A 19,432-nucleotide genomic window follows, 5' to 3' on the forward strand; every position below is an offset into this window, starting at 1 on the left:
TGGGAAAACTGGGGAAGGACCGATCAGGTATGGAGTATAAGAAGAGATTCCATCTGAACAGTTGTTGAATTTGAAGTTATTTTCAAAGATCCCACTAGAGATGTTTTTGCGATCATTGGATTTATGTATCTGGAGGTCAGGAGAGAGATCTACTCTGGAAATATAAGCTCTGGAGTCATCAGAGTGTAAATAATGCTTGCTCTGCCCAAAGTACAAGACAGGACCAGACACAGAGTTAAATAGTTTACAGTCACTTAGCAAACGTAAGATCTGATGACTGGCATTTAAATCATTCGGAACATGTTATTTCTGTTGTCATTGTTTTAAATCTAGTGACTACAAGTCTTTGAGGGTAAAGGCCATACCTAATTATTCTTTGTATCCGCAATCACTAACACATAGTATATAACCAGTAAGTGAGGAGAATAAAAAATTACCACAGTCAAGCATAGTCAAATGGAGAATCAGATAAGTGATTTTGAGTGATACATACTATGAAAATTAATAGGACTAGAAATTGTATAGTTTGTTGAGAGACTGAAGAAAGGATTCATGATTTTTACAAATGAACGTATGATATTTATGTGACCTTGATGGTACTTGAAGATGCTGAGTTAGGTGATGGGTCTGAGAGTATGTTGCAGTAAAAGGAATAGCATTAGTAAAGTCACAGAGCAAAAAAGTACTGGATTTGTTAAGGGAGAGAAATTGTCTAATTTGTAATCTAGGTTACATATAAGCATATTAAAAGTAGATCATGTTGGGCCTCCCCAGTGGCGCAGCTGGTTGAGCGCAGCGCTGTGAAGCTGTCTGCAGCCTCTGCAGTGCAGGTTTGATTCCCGGCCGGCCAAGGAGCTACCCAGATGGCGCAGACCTCTTCTGTCTCGCCCACTGCTCCCCTCAGCAGTGTCTTCGGTCCATCTGCCTGTTCTGTTCCCCAGTCTTGCTGGTTAATTCTCTCACCCTCCCGTGCTTCTGGCATGTACCCCAGTTCTTGTATAAATAAATAAATTTTTAAAAAAAGGTAGATCACGTTATAAAGATAGATATTGTAGAAGCCTTGAATGCCCTGATGAGTTTTATTTAATTTAGTAAGCAACATAGATCCACTAAAATCTTTTAAGCCAAAAATTTTGAATCAATCTTAAATTGCAGTTAAGAAAATGTATTTTTGACAGTAATACATAAAATAGATGAAAGTAATGTGGGACAATGGTTAAGAAATTCTAATTTCTTAATTATACTCTAAAGAGGAGCACAGATTTAATATGTCTTTGTCAAGAAAGAAAAATGAGGACCATAGATAAAATCTTTAGGAAACAGGTTTTAACAATGATACCAAGAGCTATAATTGGGATTGTAATAGTAGTAACTTTTTAAAAATCCTTATGTGTAAAATAAGATAAAACAGATTCAGAAATACAAGAGAAATGTTTAGTGTATGTATTATCTCTTGAATCCTCATAATTCTGTTAGTTAAGGAATATTTCTTTCCCTATTTTAAAGGATTTGCTCAAATTCACTAACCTAATAATTATTGGAACCCAGATTCAGACTCAAGCAATTTGACTCCAGATCCTTTGCTGAGAGTCTCTGTGCAATAAATATGTGCCTAATTAAAACCAACCAACCAACCAACCAACCCCAGGTAATTCCTGAAGCTGTCCAAAAACTATTTGGGCTGCTTGTGAAATAGTAAGCTTGGAAACAGTCATAGAAAACTTGAATGATCATTGTAAGAGAAGTCTGTTTTATTAAAGGTATTTCTAAAATGAGGTTAGTAAGACTGAGAAATGTTCATGTTTCTTCCAAATGTTTAGATTCTTTAAAATCCTCTTGAGATGTTATTGAGCTCTTGAGAAGGAACTTAGAAGTAAAAAAATAAAATAAAATAGAAATTATACCTGTCCAGACATATCAAATGAGTTTTATGCAGAAATTATTTCCAAATATAAGTATTTTTTCTTCTGCTTGGTCATTATTTCCTCTTAAAGTTCTGTGTAGAAAAGATAATAGCAAAATTCCATATAATTTATCTATTGCTTCCATAGGAACAATAGATATTTGAAAGATGCAAAAACACACTAATACATTTAAATACCTCTCTTCAGGTTTACTTTTTAATTATGTTTATTGAAGTGACAGTTTATGATACTGTACATGTTCTAGGGGTTTATTTTTGTGTGTTGCTTTGCTTTTTTTATGTTCAACATATGAGTGAAATCATCTGATCTTTCTCCTTCTGAGTAGTATTCCTTTGTTTATATAAACCACATCTGCTTCATCATCTTATCTGTCATTGGACATCTTATCTGTCATCTGTCACTGTTTCCATAGCTCAGCTATTGTAAATAGTGCTGCAATGAACAAAGGAGTGCATATTTTAATCAGTGTTTTTATATTTTTTGGGTAAATACAAGAGTGGGATTACCAAATCAATGGTAAATCTATTTTTTGTTTTGAGAAATTTCTGTACCATTTCCCATAGAGACTGGACCAGGATACATTCCTACCAACAGTGTACAAGAGTTCTGTTTTTCTCCACATCCTCGCCAATACTTCTTGTTTCTGGTCTTTTTACTATGAGCTATTCTCGTGCTTATAAGAGTGGTTTTCTGATGTGGTTTTGATTGACATTTCCCTGATAACAAGTGATGATCATTTTTTGAATGTGCCTGTTTTATATGTCTTCTTTGGAGAAGTATCTGTTTAGATCTTCTCCCCTTTTTTTATTAAATTATTTATTTTATTTTGTTGAGTTGTACGAGTTCTTTATAGATGTTGGATATTAGCCCCTTTTTGGATTGTATTATGTGCAACTATTTTCTTTCATTTTTTAGCATTTCTTTTTGCTTAAATGATAGTCTTTGGCTGAGCGGAAACTTTAATTTGATGTAGTTCCACTTGTTTACTTTTGCTTCAGTTTCTCTGACCACTGTAGTTGAGTTCCCAAAGACATTACTGAAGCTAATGTCAAGGAGAGTTTTTGTCTATGTTTTCTGCTATGTATTTTATGGTTTCAGATTTTACATAAAATATTTGATTTATTTTGAAATAATTGTTGTTAATGGTGTAAAATAGTTTAGATTCATCCTTTGCATGTTCCTGTCCATTTTTCCCAACATAATTGTTTGAATAGATTTTCTATTTTCCATTTTATGGTTTGATTCCATTGTTGTAAATTAACTGTCCATGTATGTATGGGTTTATTTCTGGATTTCCAATTTTATTCTATTGACCTGTGTGTCTATTTTTATTCCAATACCATACTTTTGTAGTTACTGTTTCTTTGTAGGATAGTTAGAAATCTATATTGGAAACAATACCTTTTTTTTTTTTTTGGTCATGAATCCTTTGACTATTTAGGGTTTTTGGTTTTTGTGATTTCATACATGTTTCAGTAGTGTTTTCTCTATTTCCTTGAATAAAGATACTAGAATTTTGTTTCCATTAAATCTGTATACTGCTTTAGGTAAGATGGCTACTTTAAGCACAATCATTCTTCTAATCCACAAGTATGGACTAACTTTCCATTTCTTGTGTCTTATTTCTTTTTACCATGTCTTATAGTTTTTCTTGTATAAATCTTTCAGCTTAGTTAATTGCAATGTACTCATTACTTCTTGATGCAATTTTAAATGGAATTGCTTTTTTTATTTCTTTCTCTTTTATTTGCTGTTAGGGTGTAGGAATATATTAGTGTTTTATATCTGGAATTTGTAGGCTGCAACCTTACTGACTTATTGTTCCTAAGCATTTTTAGTAAAATCTTTAGGAGTTTCTATGTATATTATCATGTCATCTAAATTTGTGATTGTTTTGCTTCTTCTTTTCCAGTTTGGATTCCTTTTATTTCATTCTCTTGCCTAATTGCTCTTGCAAGGACTTCCAAACTAGGTTGAATAATAGTGATGCGAGTGGACATCATTATCTTATTCCTGATCAGAGAGGAAAGGTTTACAGTTTTTCACCATTGAGATATCAGTTTGTCATGTGTCACCTTTATCTTGAGAAATGTTCCTTCTATTCCATTTTATTGAGAACTTCAATTAGAAATGGATATTACATCTTGTCAAATTGCTTTCTGTCTGTTGATATGATCATATGATGTTTATCCTTCCCTTTGTTGATGTGATGAATTACACCGATTTGTGTAAGATGAACCATCCTTGAATGTCTGGGATAAATCTCACTTGGATGTGATGTTTGATCCTTTTAATGTATTGTTCAATTTGGCTTGCTAAGATTTTGCTGAGGATTTTAGCATCTATGTTTGTCAGAAATATTGGTCAGTAGTTTTATTTTTTGTGATTTCCTGCTCAACATTTGGTATCAGTTTTAATTCTGATGTCATAAAGTGTATATGGATGTGTTCTCTCTTCAATTTTTTAGAAGATCTTGAAATGGATAGGCACTTAATTGTCTTTGAGGACTTGGTATAACTCACTAGAGAAAACTGTTTTATTTTTGAGGTGGAGAGACTTCTGATTACTGTTTTAATTTCCATGCTCATAATTAGTCTATTTTCTATTTCTTCCTGATTCAACCTTTGGGGGGTTATATAATACTAAGGATTTGTCCATTTCTTCTACATTGACCATTTTGTTGGCATAAAGAGATTCAAAATAGTCTCTTATCTGTATTTCTGTGATGTCAATTGTAATTTCTCTTTAATTTCCAATTCTGTTTATTAGAGTTTTCTTTCTCTTTTTCTTAGTGAGCCTAGTATCTAGGTTCGCCTGTGTTACTTATCTTTTCAAAGAACAAGCTCTTAGTTTCTATCAATCCTTTTGTACATCATTAGGATCTTGTAAGATATTGTTGTATCTATTTCTATTCATTTATTTAGCTCTTCAAGAGTGTTCCATGTGCACTTTTGATGCAAGGGTGGGGGGTAGCATGCCCTATCAATAGCTAGTATATGCATCTTGTCTAATTCTTCATTCAAAACTGTTGTTTCCTTATTGATGTTCTGTCTGGTTGATCTGTTCATTGATTTAAGTGGGATATTTAAGTCCTTTACTACCATTGTGTTGCTGTCAATGTATATTCTTAGGCTTGTTAATATTTACTGTACATATTTTAATGCTCTTCTGTTGAGTACATGTATATTGATGAGTGCTATGTACTCCTGATGCATTGTTCCCTTAATCATTATTTAATGACCTTTCTTGTTACCTTTTTTAGCAGGAAGTCTTTTTTATTTTATATAAGTATGACTATCTCTGCCTTTTTGTTAAATATCATTTGTAGGATTCTTTTCCAACATTTTACTTTAAACCTATATTTATCCTCAAAATTCAGATGGTTCTCCTAGCGATAGCAGAAAGTGAAGGCTTTGGTTTCTGCTCCAACTAGTGCCTTTTGATTGGTGAATTCAGACCATTGATATTTAAGAAAGTATCTCTTGCAAGATGGATTTAGAGGAGATGAATTCTTTCAGCTGTTTGTGTCTGCTATCTTTCCTGCAACTCTGAGTATTAGCTAAGCTGGTTAGAGGAGTCTTAGCTGGAGATTTTTTTTTTTCCTTTTAGTACACTTAATATATTATGCTATTCTCTTGTGACCTGTGAAGTTCCTGGTGAGAAATATGTTAATAGCCTTATGGAAGTTCCCTTATATGTGACTTTGCTTTTTTCCGGTGGCCTTTAGGATTCTCTATCTTTATTTTTTGCTATTTTAATACATCGTGGTATGTATCTGTTTTGGTCTATTTTATTTGGAACTGTTTCTGTATCTGGATTCTGTTTGGTTGTTGTTGTGTTTTTTTTTTTTTTTTACCAGTTTGTGAAGTTCTCATCTACTCTTTTTTTTTTTTTTTTCAAACAGGATTTCTGCCCCTTCATCTCTTTCTTTTCCTTCTTGGAACCCTAATGGTGTGAATGTTATTCTTCTTGATGCTGTGCTGTAGGTCTCTTAGGTTGTCTTTATTTTTCTTATTTTTTTTTCTGCCAGTCTTTTTGGATTATTTCCTCTATACTATATACATTTCATTGATTCATTCTTCAGCCTCATTGACTCTATTGGTGAATACTTCTATTGTATTTTAAGTTAAGCTAGTGTATTCCTTATCTCTGTGACTTCTGTTTGGAGCTTTTTAAAATTTTCTCCGTTTGTACTTCTCTTTTTGGTTATCTATTTTCAAAATCCCAGTAAGCATTATTAAAACTATCGTTCTAAAGTCATCTTCTGGTAGTTTGGTCAATTCTGTTGTATTAGGGATTTTTTCACAGGTTTTAGTCTTGATCCACTCTATGGTAAATTGCAATTCCTCTGCCTCCTCATTCTATTTGGTGCTCTGTGATTATTTCTGTAGATAAAATTCGGCTTTTATCCTTCCTAGTCTTGCTGTGACAGTCTTGCTTTGGAATTGTAAGTTACAGGGTATTGGCTAAGGTTATTGGCCTTGGATGTTGTTCTTTCTGTTGTTGTACTAATTGAAGCCCATCAGGATGACTGGAGCTTAAGAATCAGTGCAGGGCGGTAGTTCAAAAACATAGCCCACAGGGAGATTGCCAGAGATGTGGGAATGTGGAGGTTGTTGCAATAGATTGCCAAGGGTGTAAGCCTTCCTTGATGCTGCAGACACTGGAGCAGAGAGAGGGATCTGGCAATTACTATCAGGTCAAGATACTATCAGTGATGCCCTCTCAGAAGCTCCAAACTGCAATTGATCTTCAATTACAGCCTAGTTCTGATCTCAGTGGGTTTTGCTGGCAGTACCTTTCCTCCAAAGCTCAGGGACAAGGAGCATGGCTAGAAGTTTGGGAGTTTAGGCACCACAGCAAATCACAGATTGTGCAATAGTTAAAGTGTTCAGATGCCTGCTAAGTTCAGACAACGGAGGGGCTGGTTCTTCTTGGGACTGCCAAGCTAACCATCATCAGCCCCAATTGTATCAGCTCGGCACCTACCAGCAGTTTGTTTTCTTTATAATCTGAAGCATTTACCTGTCTATAGCAGGCTAGGAATCAAAAAGAGACCATGGTGTTAGGGAGGGAGAGCCATTGCCTCTCCCAAGACCCCAATATTGTTCCTGGTAGGACAATTTCTCAGCATTTCCTACCCTTTCTAGTCATCTCTGTGACACTTCCTTGTGGAGATGCTAATTAAGTTCACAGTTCTCTTCCAAGTGCAACTGCTCCCTCACTGATGCTGGTCCACTGGCCTTGTAGAGGAAGATGTGACTCCAGGTCTGTGCTAGCCTGCCATCTTAGATACTCTCTCCTCTTTTAGTTTAATTTTTATTGTTTTCAAATATTTACAGTTGGGATTTTCTAAATCCCAATTGCTGACATGCCATTAAATTCATGATCTATTATTGGCCTAATCCATCTCTTTTGGAATTGTACCAGTGACAAATGGTAATAACATCTAGAAATTATGGTTTTGGTATCCTTGTGATAATCACATGTGTTTGCATCATATTAACATAAAATTGAGGTGAATTTTATCTTAAAGTTTTTCTAATCAACACTACTTGATCAAATAGTAAGTTTATTTTGTCACTGTTTTTAATTCTCTTTAAACAGAACCACCTCATATCAATGGATCTGAAGAACCTATAGAGATCTCAGTGATTGTTAACAATCCACTTGAACTTACTTGCATTGCTTCTGGAATCCCAACTCCTAAAATTACCTGGATGAAAGATGGACGGCCCCTTCCACAGATGGATCAGATGCAAACTCTCGGAGGAGGAGAGGTTCTCCGAATATCTAGTGCTCAGGTAAGTGTCAAAGTTCATTCAATTATTTGTCCTAAGTTACACTTCCCACTTGCTAATATATGAGAAACTTTGGTGAAATTATGCCTTTGTATATGAATATATCATAGATTTCTGTATCTTTATCAAGGGTACATTTCTTCTGTGATATGCATGTTAGGTAAACATGAGGTAACATGTTAGATGGAAGTGAAGGCATTATATTGAACTGAAAAAAACAAGATACCTTTCTTCACATTCTTTTTGCAAGTTTTCACAATGCTGTGTTAATATATTACCTGATGCTCTTAATTTGTACCATGTAGTCCTCTGTAAAACTTGCAAAAAAGCAATCCAACATACATATATATAAGGCCTCAAAAGAGTGTGTCTCTCTAAAATACATAAAAATCTGAAGAGACACAATGTTTCAAACAATGATCAACTAAATTGTGATTTTTTTTTAGTTTGTATTTAAGTATTGTTGTATTTAGTTTGTATTAAATTAATCTGAAATATGAATTTATTAGAGAGTGATATGTCTCAGATGTCTTACTGTCACAATCTTTTGTCCTACTAAGAAAGGGAAAAGTTATATTACAAATATTCTCCATCTGTGCCCTAATGCTGTCACCTATAAATTAGAGATACAAATAGTAATAATACCAAACTCATACACTTGGAGATTTAAGGAGATCTTCTAAAGATGAAGTGCTTATTAATGATACAAGCAAGTAGTGATGCTTAAATTGAATTATTGTTGAAATCAAATAATTATTGTTGCTGCTATTATCAGTCACCATTCTTTTAAATACAGAGTAACAAATTATTAAATAATATTTTATGTGCATTTTCACTGAAAAAAAATGGGAAGGAGCTTTTAAAAGAGATTTAAGAATTTCTAATTTTCTACTTTGTCAGTACTATTTTCAGCTCTGAGCTTTGTCATGTCTATAACACTCACAAAGACTTTATTTAGGCTATGTTTTTACCCATATTTTATACATCTGTGAGTAAACATAGAGAGATGTAGCATTCCCCTGTCAATTAAGCTTTGCTCAGTGGTGGAGTTAATTGCAATGCTAGGTTTGATTCAAAAGCCTATCCTGTGGAATCCAGCCCAATTCATGGTTTTTTTTTTTTTTTTTTTTTTTTTGTTTTTTTTTTTTATTTTCAATATTTTATTTATTTTTTATGGTTAGTTTATGTTTATTTTTTTTTTTAAATAATAAATTTTATTTTTATATTCCCCCATACAATTGCAAACGCCCCATTCTGACCCCAATCCTTCCCCTCCTGCCCCCCACCCCCCAAAAAGTGTCTCTGGTTCATAGTTTTTTGTTGATTTTGATTTTCACTTTCTTATATTCATTTTCCTGGTCCCTTATTTAAGTTTTCTAGATTCCTGCTATGAGTGAGACCATCCGGTATTTTTCTTTTTCTTTTTGGCTTATTTCGCTGAGCATGATCCCTTCCAGCGCCATCCATGTTGCTGCAAATTGCATGTGTTTATCTTTTTTGAATGCTGAGTAATATTCCATGGTATATATGTACCACATCTTCTTGATCCAGTCATCTATTTTTGGGCATTTGGGTTGATTCCAAAGCTTAGCTATTGTAAACAGTGCTGCTATAAACATAGGGGTGCAATTGCTCATGTTTTTAACATTCTTTTCTCTCCATCAAACATTGCAGTAACTCAGCAAAAACTTGGTTTAACTATCATACCACTTGCTGAATCAGAATCCTTTGATGTTATAATTTCAATGTCAAAAAGGAAGTAGAAGAATTTTTTAAATTTATTTGTTTATGCATAGAAGAACTGGGATGTAGACCAGAGGTGCAAAAGGTGAGAGAATTAACCAGAGACAGAGTGGGGAACAGAACACAGATTTACTGACATACACTGCCAAAGGCAGCAGCAGACAAGACAGGAGAGGTCTGCTTCACTATATGTGCGTTAGCTCCCTGGACGAGGATCAAAATCAGGCCTTCATACTGATAGCACTGACAACCACTAGGCAACCAGGGTGACCCCAGAAGAATTTTTTAACAAATTTTTTATCTCATTTTGTTAAGCCACTCTTATAACACACCTTATATTATATTTCACTTACTGGAACTTTGTCTTTTCATGTATTATCTATAACATACAGTCATACCTGGCAGATAACAGATGCTTTGTAAATTCCAAATTGTGTGGTAAGACCAGAGTTTCCTAAAACATTTTCATTAAAATACTAGTTCTGTGATTTATTCTAAATAGATTTGTGAAACTTTATCCACTATACCTTTCTCTCCTTTGTGAACTATAACGCATGTCAACAAGTCTGAAAAATCTTACTCCAAAGAAATCTCATTAGCTATAATTTTTCGAATACTGTGTTAACATAACACATTTTAGGTAATGTAGTTCCAAATAGTGACTGTCACTAAGTTGTCTTAAGTTGTCAGGAAATATTTCTTAAGTTGTCAGGAAATATTTCTTGGAGGAAGAAAGATTTAAGAGTGGTCATGAATGATGGTTCCAGTTTGGCTAAGTCAAAGCAATAGAGAGGGCCTCCCTGATGGTGCAAGGGGTTAAGACACAACCTATGAAGCTATCCACAGCCACTGCAGCACGAGTTCAATCCCTGGCCAGGGGGCTACCCACATGGCTCAGCAGACCTCTCCTGACTCACCCACTGCTCCCCTCAGCAGTGTATTTCAATCAATTTGCCTGTTCTGTTCCCCCCTCTGTCTCTGGTGAATCCTCTCACCCACACACACACACACACACCTCTGGCCTGTATCCCAGTTCTTATATGCATAAATAAATCTTTAAAAAAACAATAGAGGGGGCAATATCAATTGGGAATGAACTGAGTTGGTAGAGAAAAGTTGACTTTTAGAGGTTTTAAAGATATGATGAGAAATTTAGAATTTATTCTCTAAGCAGTGGTACATCATTTTTGAATTCTTAATTAAAGGACTGTGTGAATGTCATTCTTCTAAAATTGTACTTAAGTATTTTTCCAAACATCTAGTCATAAATTTTTTCAATGGAGTTTCTGCAGCTTACCAAAAAAGTTTTTCCAAAACCTATAAAGTCAGTTTTGAATGAACAAATTTAAGAATTTCCAATATTCTAGGAATGTTCTAGTAGTAAAATAAATGAAAACATAAGTTTTCTACTTTTCAAAAATACATTTTTTGCAGAAATAGGATCATCTGGTTTTCAGAGTATATTTTATACATACATAAGCATGATCTGTGTCTACACAATGTCAGACGTATAAATGAAGACTAACACTTTCAGTGGAAACTGTGCATAGGGATTTTTAAGAAATGTTTCTGTTTTCACTCATAGAGTCTGCTGTCAGGTTGACTCTATTTGTGATCAAATTACATAATATAGTCCTTTTGTTTCACTAAGTATGTCAAAAGGTAGATTATATAGGTGAACCAAATAAGACATCAGTGAAAAAAAATAATAACAATACAAAACACAACAAAGCAAAAACAGACAATTATAAATCAGAGATATCCTGCAGGGAAGGAGAAGGGAGAGGGCTCAGAGGGAGGGAGGGAGAAGCACAGGGGACTATAGTGATAGTGCACTGGTGCATTGGTGAAAGAAATTCTATGGGGGCTACCTGGGGAGGGGAAGCAAATATTGTTTAAAAATGAACAATGATGTAAAAAATAAAAATAAATAAATAAATTTAACTCATAAGTACTTATTTCTTCATTAAACATTGACTATACATCTATTATGTATGGTACTAGGTCCTGTATATATTTTCTTTTCTGAAATAATTAAATACACCTAACATCATTAAATACACCCTCTTTAAGCATTGATTTATATATAATAGAAATGATAAGCAATACTCAATATTTGAGAGCTCATCACAAGTGTTAAATGTTTATAAAATTTTAGATATTGGGCTCTCATAATGATACCTTGCTTTGTGTGAGATTTTTATATTCACTCCAGTGTAGGGATTTATTCTCATTACCAAGACATATGTGTCAACAATGCATAATTCTCTTATTTGGATTTTACAGGTGGAGGATACAGGAAGATATACATGTTTGGCATCCAGTCCTGCAGGCGATGATGATAAAGAATATTTAGTGAGAGTGCATGGTAAATTTGGCAAAATGTCCTGCAACCTATTGATACTAATACCTAATTAGAGTCCATAAGCTATGGAAGATGGAGCAACTCCATAACACACCAAGGCTTTATCCAAAATGACTGATATTTTCAGAATTCCTTTCAATAGTGCAACATCTGAGTTTTTCTGTGAAAGAGGATATGGATTCAATAAAGCATTAAACACTTCAAAAATAGAAGAAAATGTTAAATATCTATAATCTCATCACACAAAGCATTTTGCACATCAAGTTTTTAATCACAGAAGTGTGATTCAGTATCTCAGAAGTGTGATATAGAAGTGTGATATAGTATTTGTTTTTCTCTCACTTAATGGTATAGTGAACATGTTTTCAGTCAAAAATCATATTTTTAGAACATTATGTTTTAGTAATTGCCTAGTGTCCCCTTTCATGGATATGCTATCATTAATTTAATTCCTTCCCTGTTTTTTAATATTTAGGCTGTTTCTGTATCTTATTCAATATAAGGATTACTTTTATAGATACCTTTATACATGTTGGCTTATTTCCTTAAATTATTTTTTAAATATTTATTTATTTATGCATACAAGAACTGGAGTACAGGCCAGAGGTGTGGGTGGATGAAAAGATTCACCAGAGACAGAGTGGGGAACAGAACAGGCAGACTGATTGAAATACACTGCTAAGGGGAGCAGGGGGTGAGTCAGGAGAGGTCTTCTGTGTCGTGTGGGTAGTTCCCTGAATGGGGATTGTACTCATGCTCCAGTGGCTGCTGATAGCTTCGTTGGTTGAGTCTTAACCCCTTGCGCCACCAGGGAGGCCCTATTTCCTTAAATTATTCTGTTCATTTTCTATAAGTACACTTTGCTTGATTTTGTAAGTACACACATGCACACACGTGCATGATTTTTGAAATTTATTACTGTCATTTTCTAGAAAAGTCAGACCAATAAGATTCTGGCTGATACTATTAGTCATAGACATAGAAACCTTCATGGAGAGGAACATTTAGAAAAACTAAATAGATTTTTAATTCATTCTCATAGCCTAAATAATTAGGCAGTGCAAACTGTGATTTAAGTGCCCTCCTCTCCCTAACTCTACACACCTGCCTTTAAACCTGCCATTAGTTGACATGTGAATGTTTAATGAGTCAGATAATAAGATACATTCTGCATATCAAGAGAAGTATAGACATGTCTTTATATTATGTTAAAAATACCCTAATTTAGTAGTTTTAAAATCTGATGTTTTGAGAAAGTGATTATCAACTGTAGAACCTGGACAAGGAATCCCTTCTTTGTGTTGTAGTTTCTTTACCTGTTAAAAGGTAATAATCATGTTGATTTTATTATCCTATCATTCATGTGACTCTTGGAAGAAGTTCGCTATTTAATGTACATGAAAGTATTAAAGTAAGGTAAAAAAAAACCTTATTTATAATCGTTTTTACTGTAAATTGAATAACTAATGTTTTAAGCTTATGATTCATTTTATACAAGCAGAAGCAACATGTGTCGAATACCTGTGATAATCCAGATCTTTACATTTTATTAATTGAAAACCTTTGATGTGTTTGTTTTCATACCCAGTACCCCCAAATATTGCTGGAATTGATGAGTCCCAGGATTTCACAGTGTTACAGAACAGACAAGTGACACTGGAATGCAAATCAGATGCAGTGCCCCCACCTGTTATCACGTGGCTTAAAAACAGAGACCGATTGCAGGTAAGTCCTGATAATTCTGCAGATTATTTTTGAGAAAAAAAAATCTGCTGGGGAATCTTTGCTAGGTAGACAAGACCAAACAACATGAGGTAGTTGGTTGAACATTCACCAGTTATTCAGTATTCAAGGGTGGACACAGGATCCTTTAATCAGCCTTCTTTTTTCAGTCTTTCCCGGGGTAGCTAGTAATTATGAATCAGAAAACAGGTACTTTTATTCAGACACTCTGCAAATTGACCCAAGAATGTATCTCCTAAAGCTCAAGAATTAAAGCTGCATTTGAAACACTCAATTATTTCTTCACTTGAGAGGGAAGAAGCCCTAACTAGAGTCTCAAAGAACTGAGCAGTCCTAACTAGCCTTTAGACAACCCTCTTACTGAATTTCCTTGGTCTAAACTTAGATCTCAGAAATGACCTCATGGATCTCTATAATGCCCTTTACTATCATGAATCTAGGTCTGGGATCACTGAATAACACATTTTCTTGCTCTCTAAAGCTTCTCAAGTACAAGTGATATCTGTGTGCTGTCATAAAGTATCACAGCACAGGATCCTAAGTTGCTTTTTAGGCTCAGTATTGACTGAATCCTCTGACTGTTGGTTATTATCCTAGTAGTTATTTATTCTTATAACCAATTTTGCTACCCTGTGCATGATTATATAAATGAAATTATATCCCTTAACACATGTAACAGAACGTTTTCCACCACCACCAAAACACATCAAACACAGAAAGGCTGAATTCTAATTTTAAGAGTGGCATGATCATTTCGCATGAAAAGGCATTGCTGCTGTCCTGGGAACTGTAAGTAGCTGGCTATGGGTGAATTAGACCTTGATTAAAATCCTTTGATGAATCCCCCTAAATGTTGGAATTCAGATTAAATGCCTGACATTCCCTCCATAGTCTTATTTCCCATATATACATTTCATTTTAGGCCATTCATTGTTCAGCTAGGGACTGAGTGAATGTTCATGGTGAAGATAAGACTAATCGGAGATAAGCAAGTGATGGCAATACTGAGCAGTTCACTGTTGAACTTTTTTAATTAAAAAAAAAGTTTACCTCATTTTTAGATACTTATAAGTAATTCAGGTATATCCATGTGGAAAGTCTATAAAACACATTAAGACATATGAGTCCACATTTTATGTCATAACTGTTGTTGAAGCCATGGTTTCTGTGAGGCTAACCAGTAAATGAGAATAAAGCCTCATTTCAAAGTGAGTATAAGAAGAGAAGGAGAATGGGATTGGGAAGGATTTAGAAAGCTCAGACTAAATGTAGGAGACACAGGTGTATTGAAAGTCAAGGAAAAGAGAAGGAGTAGTTAAAAGTTCGGTTAAGAGGGCCTCCCCTGGTGGCGCAGACAGTTGAGCGCCACGCTGTGAAGCTGCCAGCAGCCTCTGCAGTGCTGGTTCGATCCCTGCTGGCTGGTGAGGGTCCCACATGGCAGGGCAGACCTCTCCTGTCTCACCCGCTGCTCCCCTCAGCAGGGTATTTCATCAGTCTGCCTGTTCTGTTCCCTGCTCTGTCTCTGGTGAATCCTCTCACCCTCCCACGCATCTGGTCTGTACTCCAGTTCTTGTATAAAATAAATAAATAAATCTTTAAAAAAAAATTTTAAAAAGTGCAGTTAAGATACAGTTGAAGCAATGTCCAATGGCTTTGACAATACATAAAAATTATTAAAGACCTGAGCATGGTTGATTCTTCAATAAAGTGATCAAAATAGAAGACAGTGACAGTTGTTAGGGCAGTTAAGGAAGAAGAGAAAGTGTATATAATTATGGACTGTTCTTTAAATATAAAAGAAATTTTTTGTATGTTTATTTACTGATAGAAATTGAAGCTATAGAAAATAGCAAAAGAAATGTATAGGACAGTGTGTTGGATGGGGAGCAAATTGGACCCTGGTCATAGTTGAAGAGTTTTGGAGCAAGGGTAAACCCTTTTCCACAGACATGGGGAAATGGAAAGGACGGTTGCAATCATGTGCAAGATGGAAGGAGAGAATTGCAGGCTCAAGACTTGTTTTCTCAGTGGAGTAGGAAACTACTAGTAGTGAAACTATCACTACTCACAGATGACATGACACAGATACATAGAAAAAGCCACAAAACTCCACTAAAAAACAAACTACTAGAAATAATAAATAAACAGTAAAGTGGCAGTAAAGTGGCAGGGTACAAAATCAGTCTGTTAAATTTCTATGCAAAAAAAATAATTAGAGAAAAGAAAAATTAAGATAATAATCTCATTTACAATCACACCATAAAGGATAGTATACCTAGGGTTAAACTTAACAAAAGAGGTAAAGAAACTATGCAATGTAAATTATAAGGCACTCTCATAGTTAAATAACATAAGACACAAAGAAATAGAACAATATCCTGTGTTCATGGATTAGAAGAATAAACATTGTTAAAATGCCCATATTATGTAAAGCACTTTATAGATTCAGTGCAATACATATCAAAAATTTTTTGAGGAAATCAACAATTATAAAAAAAATTATGCCACCACAGAGGACCCCCACATGTCAAAGCAATACTGAGAGAAAAGAAAAAAATCACACTCCGTAACTTCAAACTATACTACAAAGTAGTAGGATAACAGTGTGGTATTGGGACAAATAAATAAACACAGATCAATAAAATAGAATTAAGAGCCCAGAAATAAAAAAATATATATGGACAGTTATTCTTTGACAAAGCAACAGGTGTCCATATGTTGGAATAAGGAAAGCCTCTTCAACAAATGGTGTCACAAAAATGGGACAGCCACAAGGGGAATAAAAGAAACTTGATCATTACTTAATTCCATACACAAAACTTGATTCAAAATGGTTTAAAAACTTGCATATAAGACCTGAAAACATAGAGTACATAAAAAAGGAATATATAAACATACCTATGTACCAGAGGGTATTGGACGATGAGAAGAAGATAAAAGAGGAAGGTTCATAGGGTATGAGCACTGGGGTTTTGAACGACTATGATGAAGCATTTGCATACATGAGAGTGTGGGGTCATACTCCCCAAATTATATAGACATGTAAATGATTGGCAAATCAATAAAATTTGAGAAAAAGTGCAAAGGAATAATTGTTGCTTCTAACTTAACCAAACTTAATTTATTAGTCAGGAAGATTTCAGTTGGGATAGAATTCAGACTCAAATAACCTTAACTGAAAAAAGGTTATTTGTTGGCTTTAGTAATTGGCAAAATAGACTTTAGTCATTACTAGACCCAGAGGCTAAAATCATGTAATCAAGCCACTGTGTCCAAATGTCAGCTCTGCCTCTTTGTCTTAGATTCAGAACAGACTGTCCCCAAAGAGTTATAAGGCTGTCACCAGGCTTGGATATTCCAATAAAAAAGAGTATTCCTTATTCCCCAGCACTTTCAGCAGAAGTCTTACAAGGGATGGAGAGAGCTTTGCTTGTCTTAACTTAAGTCATCTGCCCTTTCTAGAGCATTCTATCTTGGTTACAAGACCTGGGTCATTGATATTGAGCCTTTGCCTTTAACTCACTCATAGAAATAATTCCCAATGGTTTCGGTTACCAGGATATTGGTGGGAGGAGCAGATAAAGAATACTTGAAGATAGGCACCCTACAGTTTGCTGTAGTTACTTTCAATGTTATAAAGTGATATTTTATTCCCTTTTCTGAACATTTTAATGGTAAATTTTACTTACTGAATCCAGGCAACACCTCGAGTACGAATCCTGTCTGGAGGGAGATATTTACAAATTAATAATGCAGATTTAAGTGATACTGCAAATTATACCTGTGTTGCCAGCAACATTGCAGGAAAGACTACAAAAGAATTTGTTCTCACTGTAAATGGTAAGAAAAATTAATCATTGTTTCACAATTTTAAAAGTGTAGCCAAAAGTATTCAAAGAGATAACTTTGGTTTTTATGAACATTCTAAATGAATTCTTGTGGTTATCTTATTTCCTTTGAAAAATAGTATTTCTATTATAGTTATATTCAAACTAACTCAATTTCAAAAAATTTATCTTGGAGGATAACGTATGTCCAATCATTACCATAATATCCTGATATTTTGTGTCATTCAGATCAGAGCCATTGAGATTTATCCAGCCACAAATCCCTGTAAGTTTCTGATCTCACATCAGAGCAATTGAGGAATATCTTGATGAAAAATGGCCCATTATTCACCTGTATTTATTTTTGTGTTTGAATATATAAGTACTAGAAAGAGACTACTATAGGACTGTAAGTCTCATTTATATAAAATCTAAATACTAAAATTTGCCAAATATGGGGAAAATAATGCAGGCTTTCCTCAAGAGCAATTATCTCTGGACTTTGAATATATGAAACTGCGGGATATAAAGTGATCCACACAGTGAATATCTCTAATACTAAAATTAAAATTCTAGTTTTCTATTCCCACATGCGCTCAATGATTAATAATAAAATACATGCTCAGAGATTTGCATGATTAATCACAGATGCACTTTTTGTTGTAGCAGCCCACTTTCTGTCCTTTATTTAAAGTGAAGTTGTTCCAGCATTAACATTCTCTAACCATTATTTGGCCAAAGAGCAATAAGAAATATCATTTTTAATTTATATCAGACCAGACCTGATTTTTATTCTAGTTTCTCTCATAGAAAGCCAGATTTCACACACAATATCAGGGATGTAAAATTCCCTTCCTCCATCTCCTCTTTGTTTTTAAATACTGAGTATCTTGTGTAAGACTATAGGAATTAAACCACAATTCTACATATAGTAATCTAAATTAGCTGTAGGCAAAGTTATATACTTGATTCACAGTTTGTGCCTTGCACTACCTCTTCTGGGTCTTTGTTCAGGCTATGTAATTAGTATAAATGAAGTTTTCCACATGTGTCTCTTGTACAGTTCCTCCAAGCATAAAGAGTGGCCCACAGAGTCTTGTCATTCACTTAAATAAGTCAGCTGTCTTGGAATGCTTTGCTGAAGGTGTGCCAGTCCCCAGGATAACATGGAGGAAGGATGGGGCTCTTCTGTCTGGGAATCATGCAAGGTAATAATTCTAGGAAAGGATTCTAAATACCCTAAGAACTGAAATAATAACCCTTAAATCTTTTTCCCAATGCATTATTTGGGGCTTGTATTTAAAATTGTTCTCTCCATGTTAATATAAGAATCAAAAGACAATATTTTAAAAGCATAATTTCTAAGACGTCTAAAACATGATTATTACAACATTACACTCCCATCTATAAACCTTTACATCTTATTCTTTTTTCCCCACCCACCCAAGGTGTTATAAATATGTGTCATTTGAAGCAAGAAGACTAAAACCTAATGTACCTAAGTCTTTAAGTGTGCTCTCAGTCAAATGTGAATAATCAGAAAAGTTGATTTAGGAGATTCCATTTGTGGTCTTTCTCATAGATACTCCATCTTAGTTTTTTAGCTTATCTTATTCTGATAATTTAGTTACTTTATATTCTACTAGATACTCCATCCTAGAAAATGGATTCCTTCATATCCGGTCAGCACATGTCACAGACGCCGGGAGATATTTGTGTATGGCAACCAATGTGGCTGGAACAGACCGCAGGCGAATAGATTTACAAGTCCATGGTAAATGTGCTTTTATAGACAACATCCAGTCTTTGTGTTGGATGTTCTTTTATAGCCTAAACAAGTGAATTTATAGATTGTTTGATATCCAAGACTACATAAATGTATTCCCTTATATTGTATATATATATTACATTCCTAGCAGTCATGTCCCACATTTTCCTCACTATTTAAATTCACAGAGCTTTATTGTGTTTTTTTTTTTTAAGATTTATTTATTTAAGCATTCAAGAGCTGGGGTGTAGGCCAGAGGG

At 34.5% G+C, this 19,432-nt stretch overlaps 1 protein-coding gene across 2 annotated transcripts in view; it reads left to right on the plus strand.

The window, feature by feature from the left end:
- The window catches only part of HMCN1 (hemicentin 1), a 508,306-nt gene that overhangs the window by 417,451 nt on the left and 71,423 nt on the right, over nucleotides 1-19,432 (plus strand). For both annotated transcript variants that reach the window (XM_037506314.2, XM_054693419.1), the window contains exons 69-74: nucleotides 7,533-7,729; nucleotides 11,756-11,837; nucleotides 13,423-13,559; nucleotides 17,276-17,417; nucleotides 18,468-18,612; nucleotides 19,051-19,178. In XM_037506314.2, the coding sequence (XP_037362211.1) occupies nucleotides 7,533-7,729; nucleotides 11,756-11,837; nucleotides 13,423-13,559; nucleotides 17,276-17,417; nucleotides 18,468-18,612; nucleotides 19,051-19,178 (831 nt within the window). The remainder of the gene's footprint in view (nucleotides 1-7,532; nucleotides 7,730-11,755; nucleotides 11,838-13,422; nucleotides 13,560-17,275; nucleotides 17,418-18,467; nucleotides 18,613-19,050; nucleotides 19,179-19,432) is intronic.

The sequence above is a fragment of the Talpa occidentalis genome, unplaced genomic scaffold (assembly GCF_014898055.3).
Source record: "Talpa occidentalis isolate TD23 unplaced genomic scaffold, MPIMG_talOcc4v2.1 talOcc4.12, whole genome shotgun sequence".
Classification (NCBI taxonomy): Eukaryota; Metazoa; Chordata; class Mammalia; order Eulipotyphla; family Talpidae; genus Talpa; species Talpa occidentalis.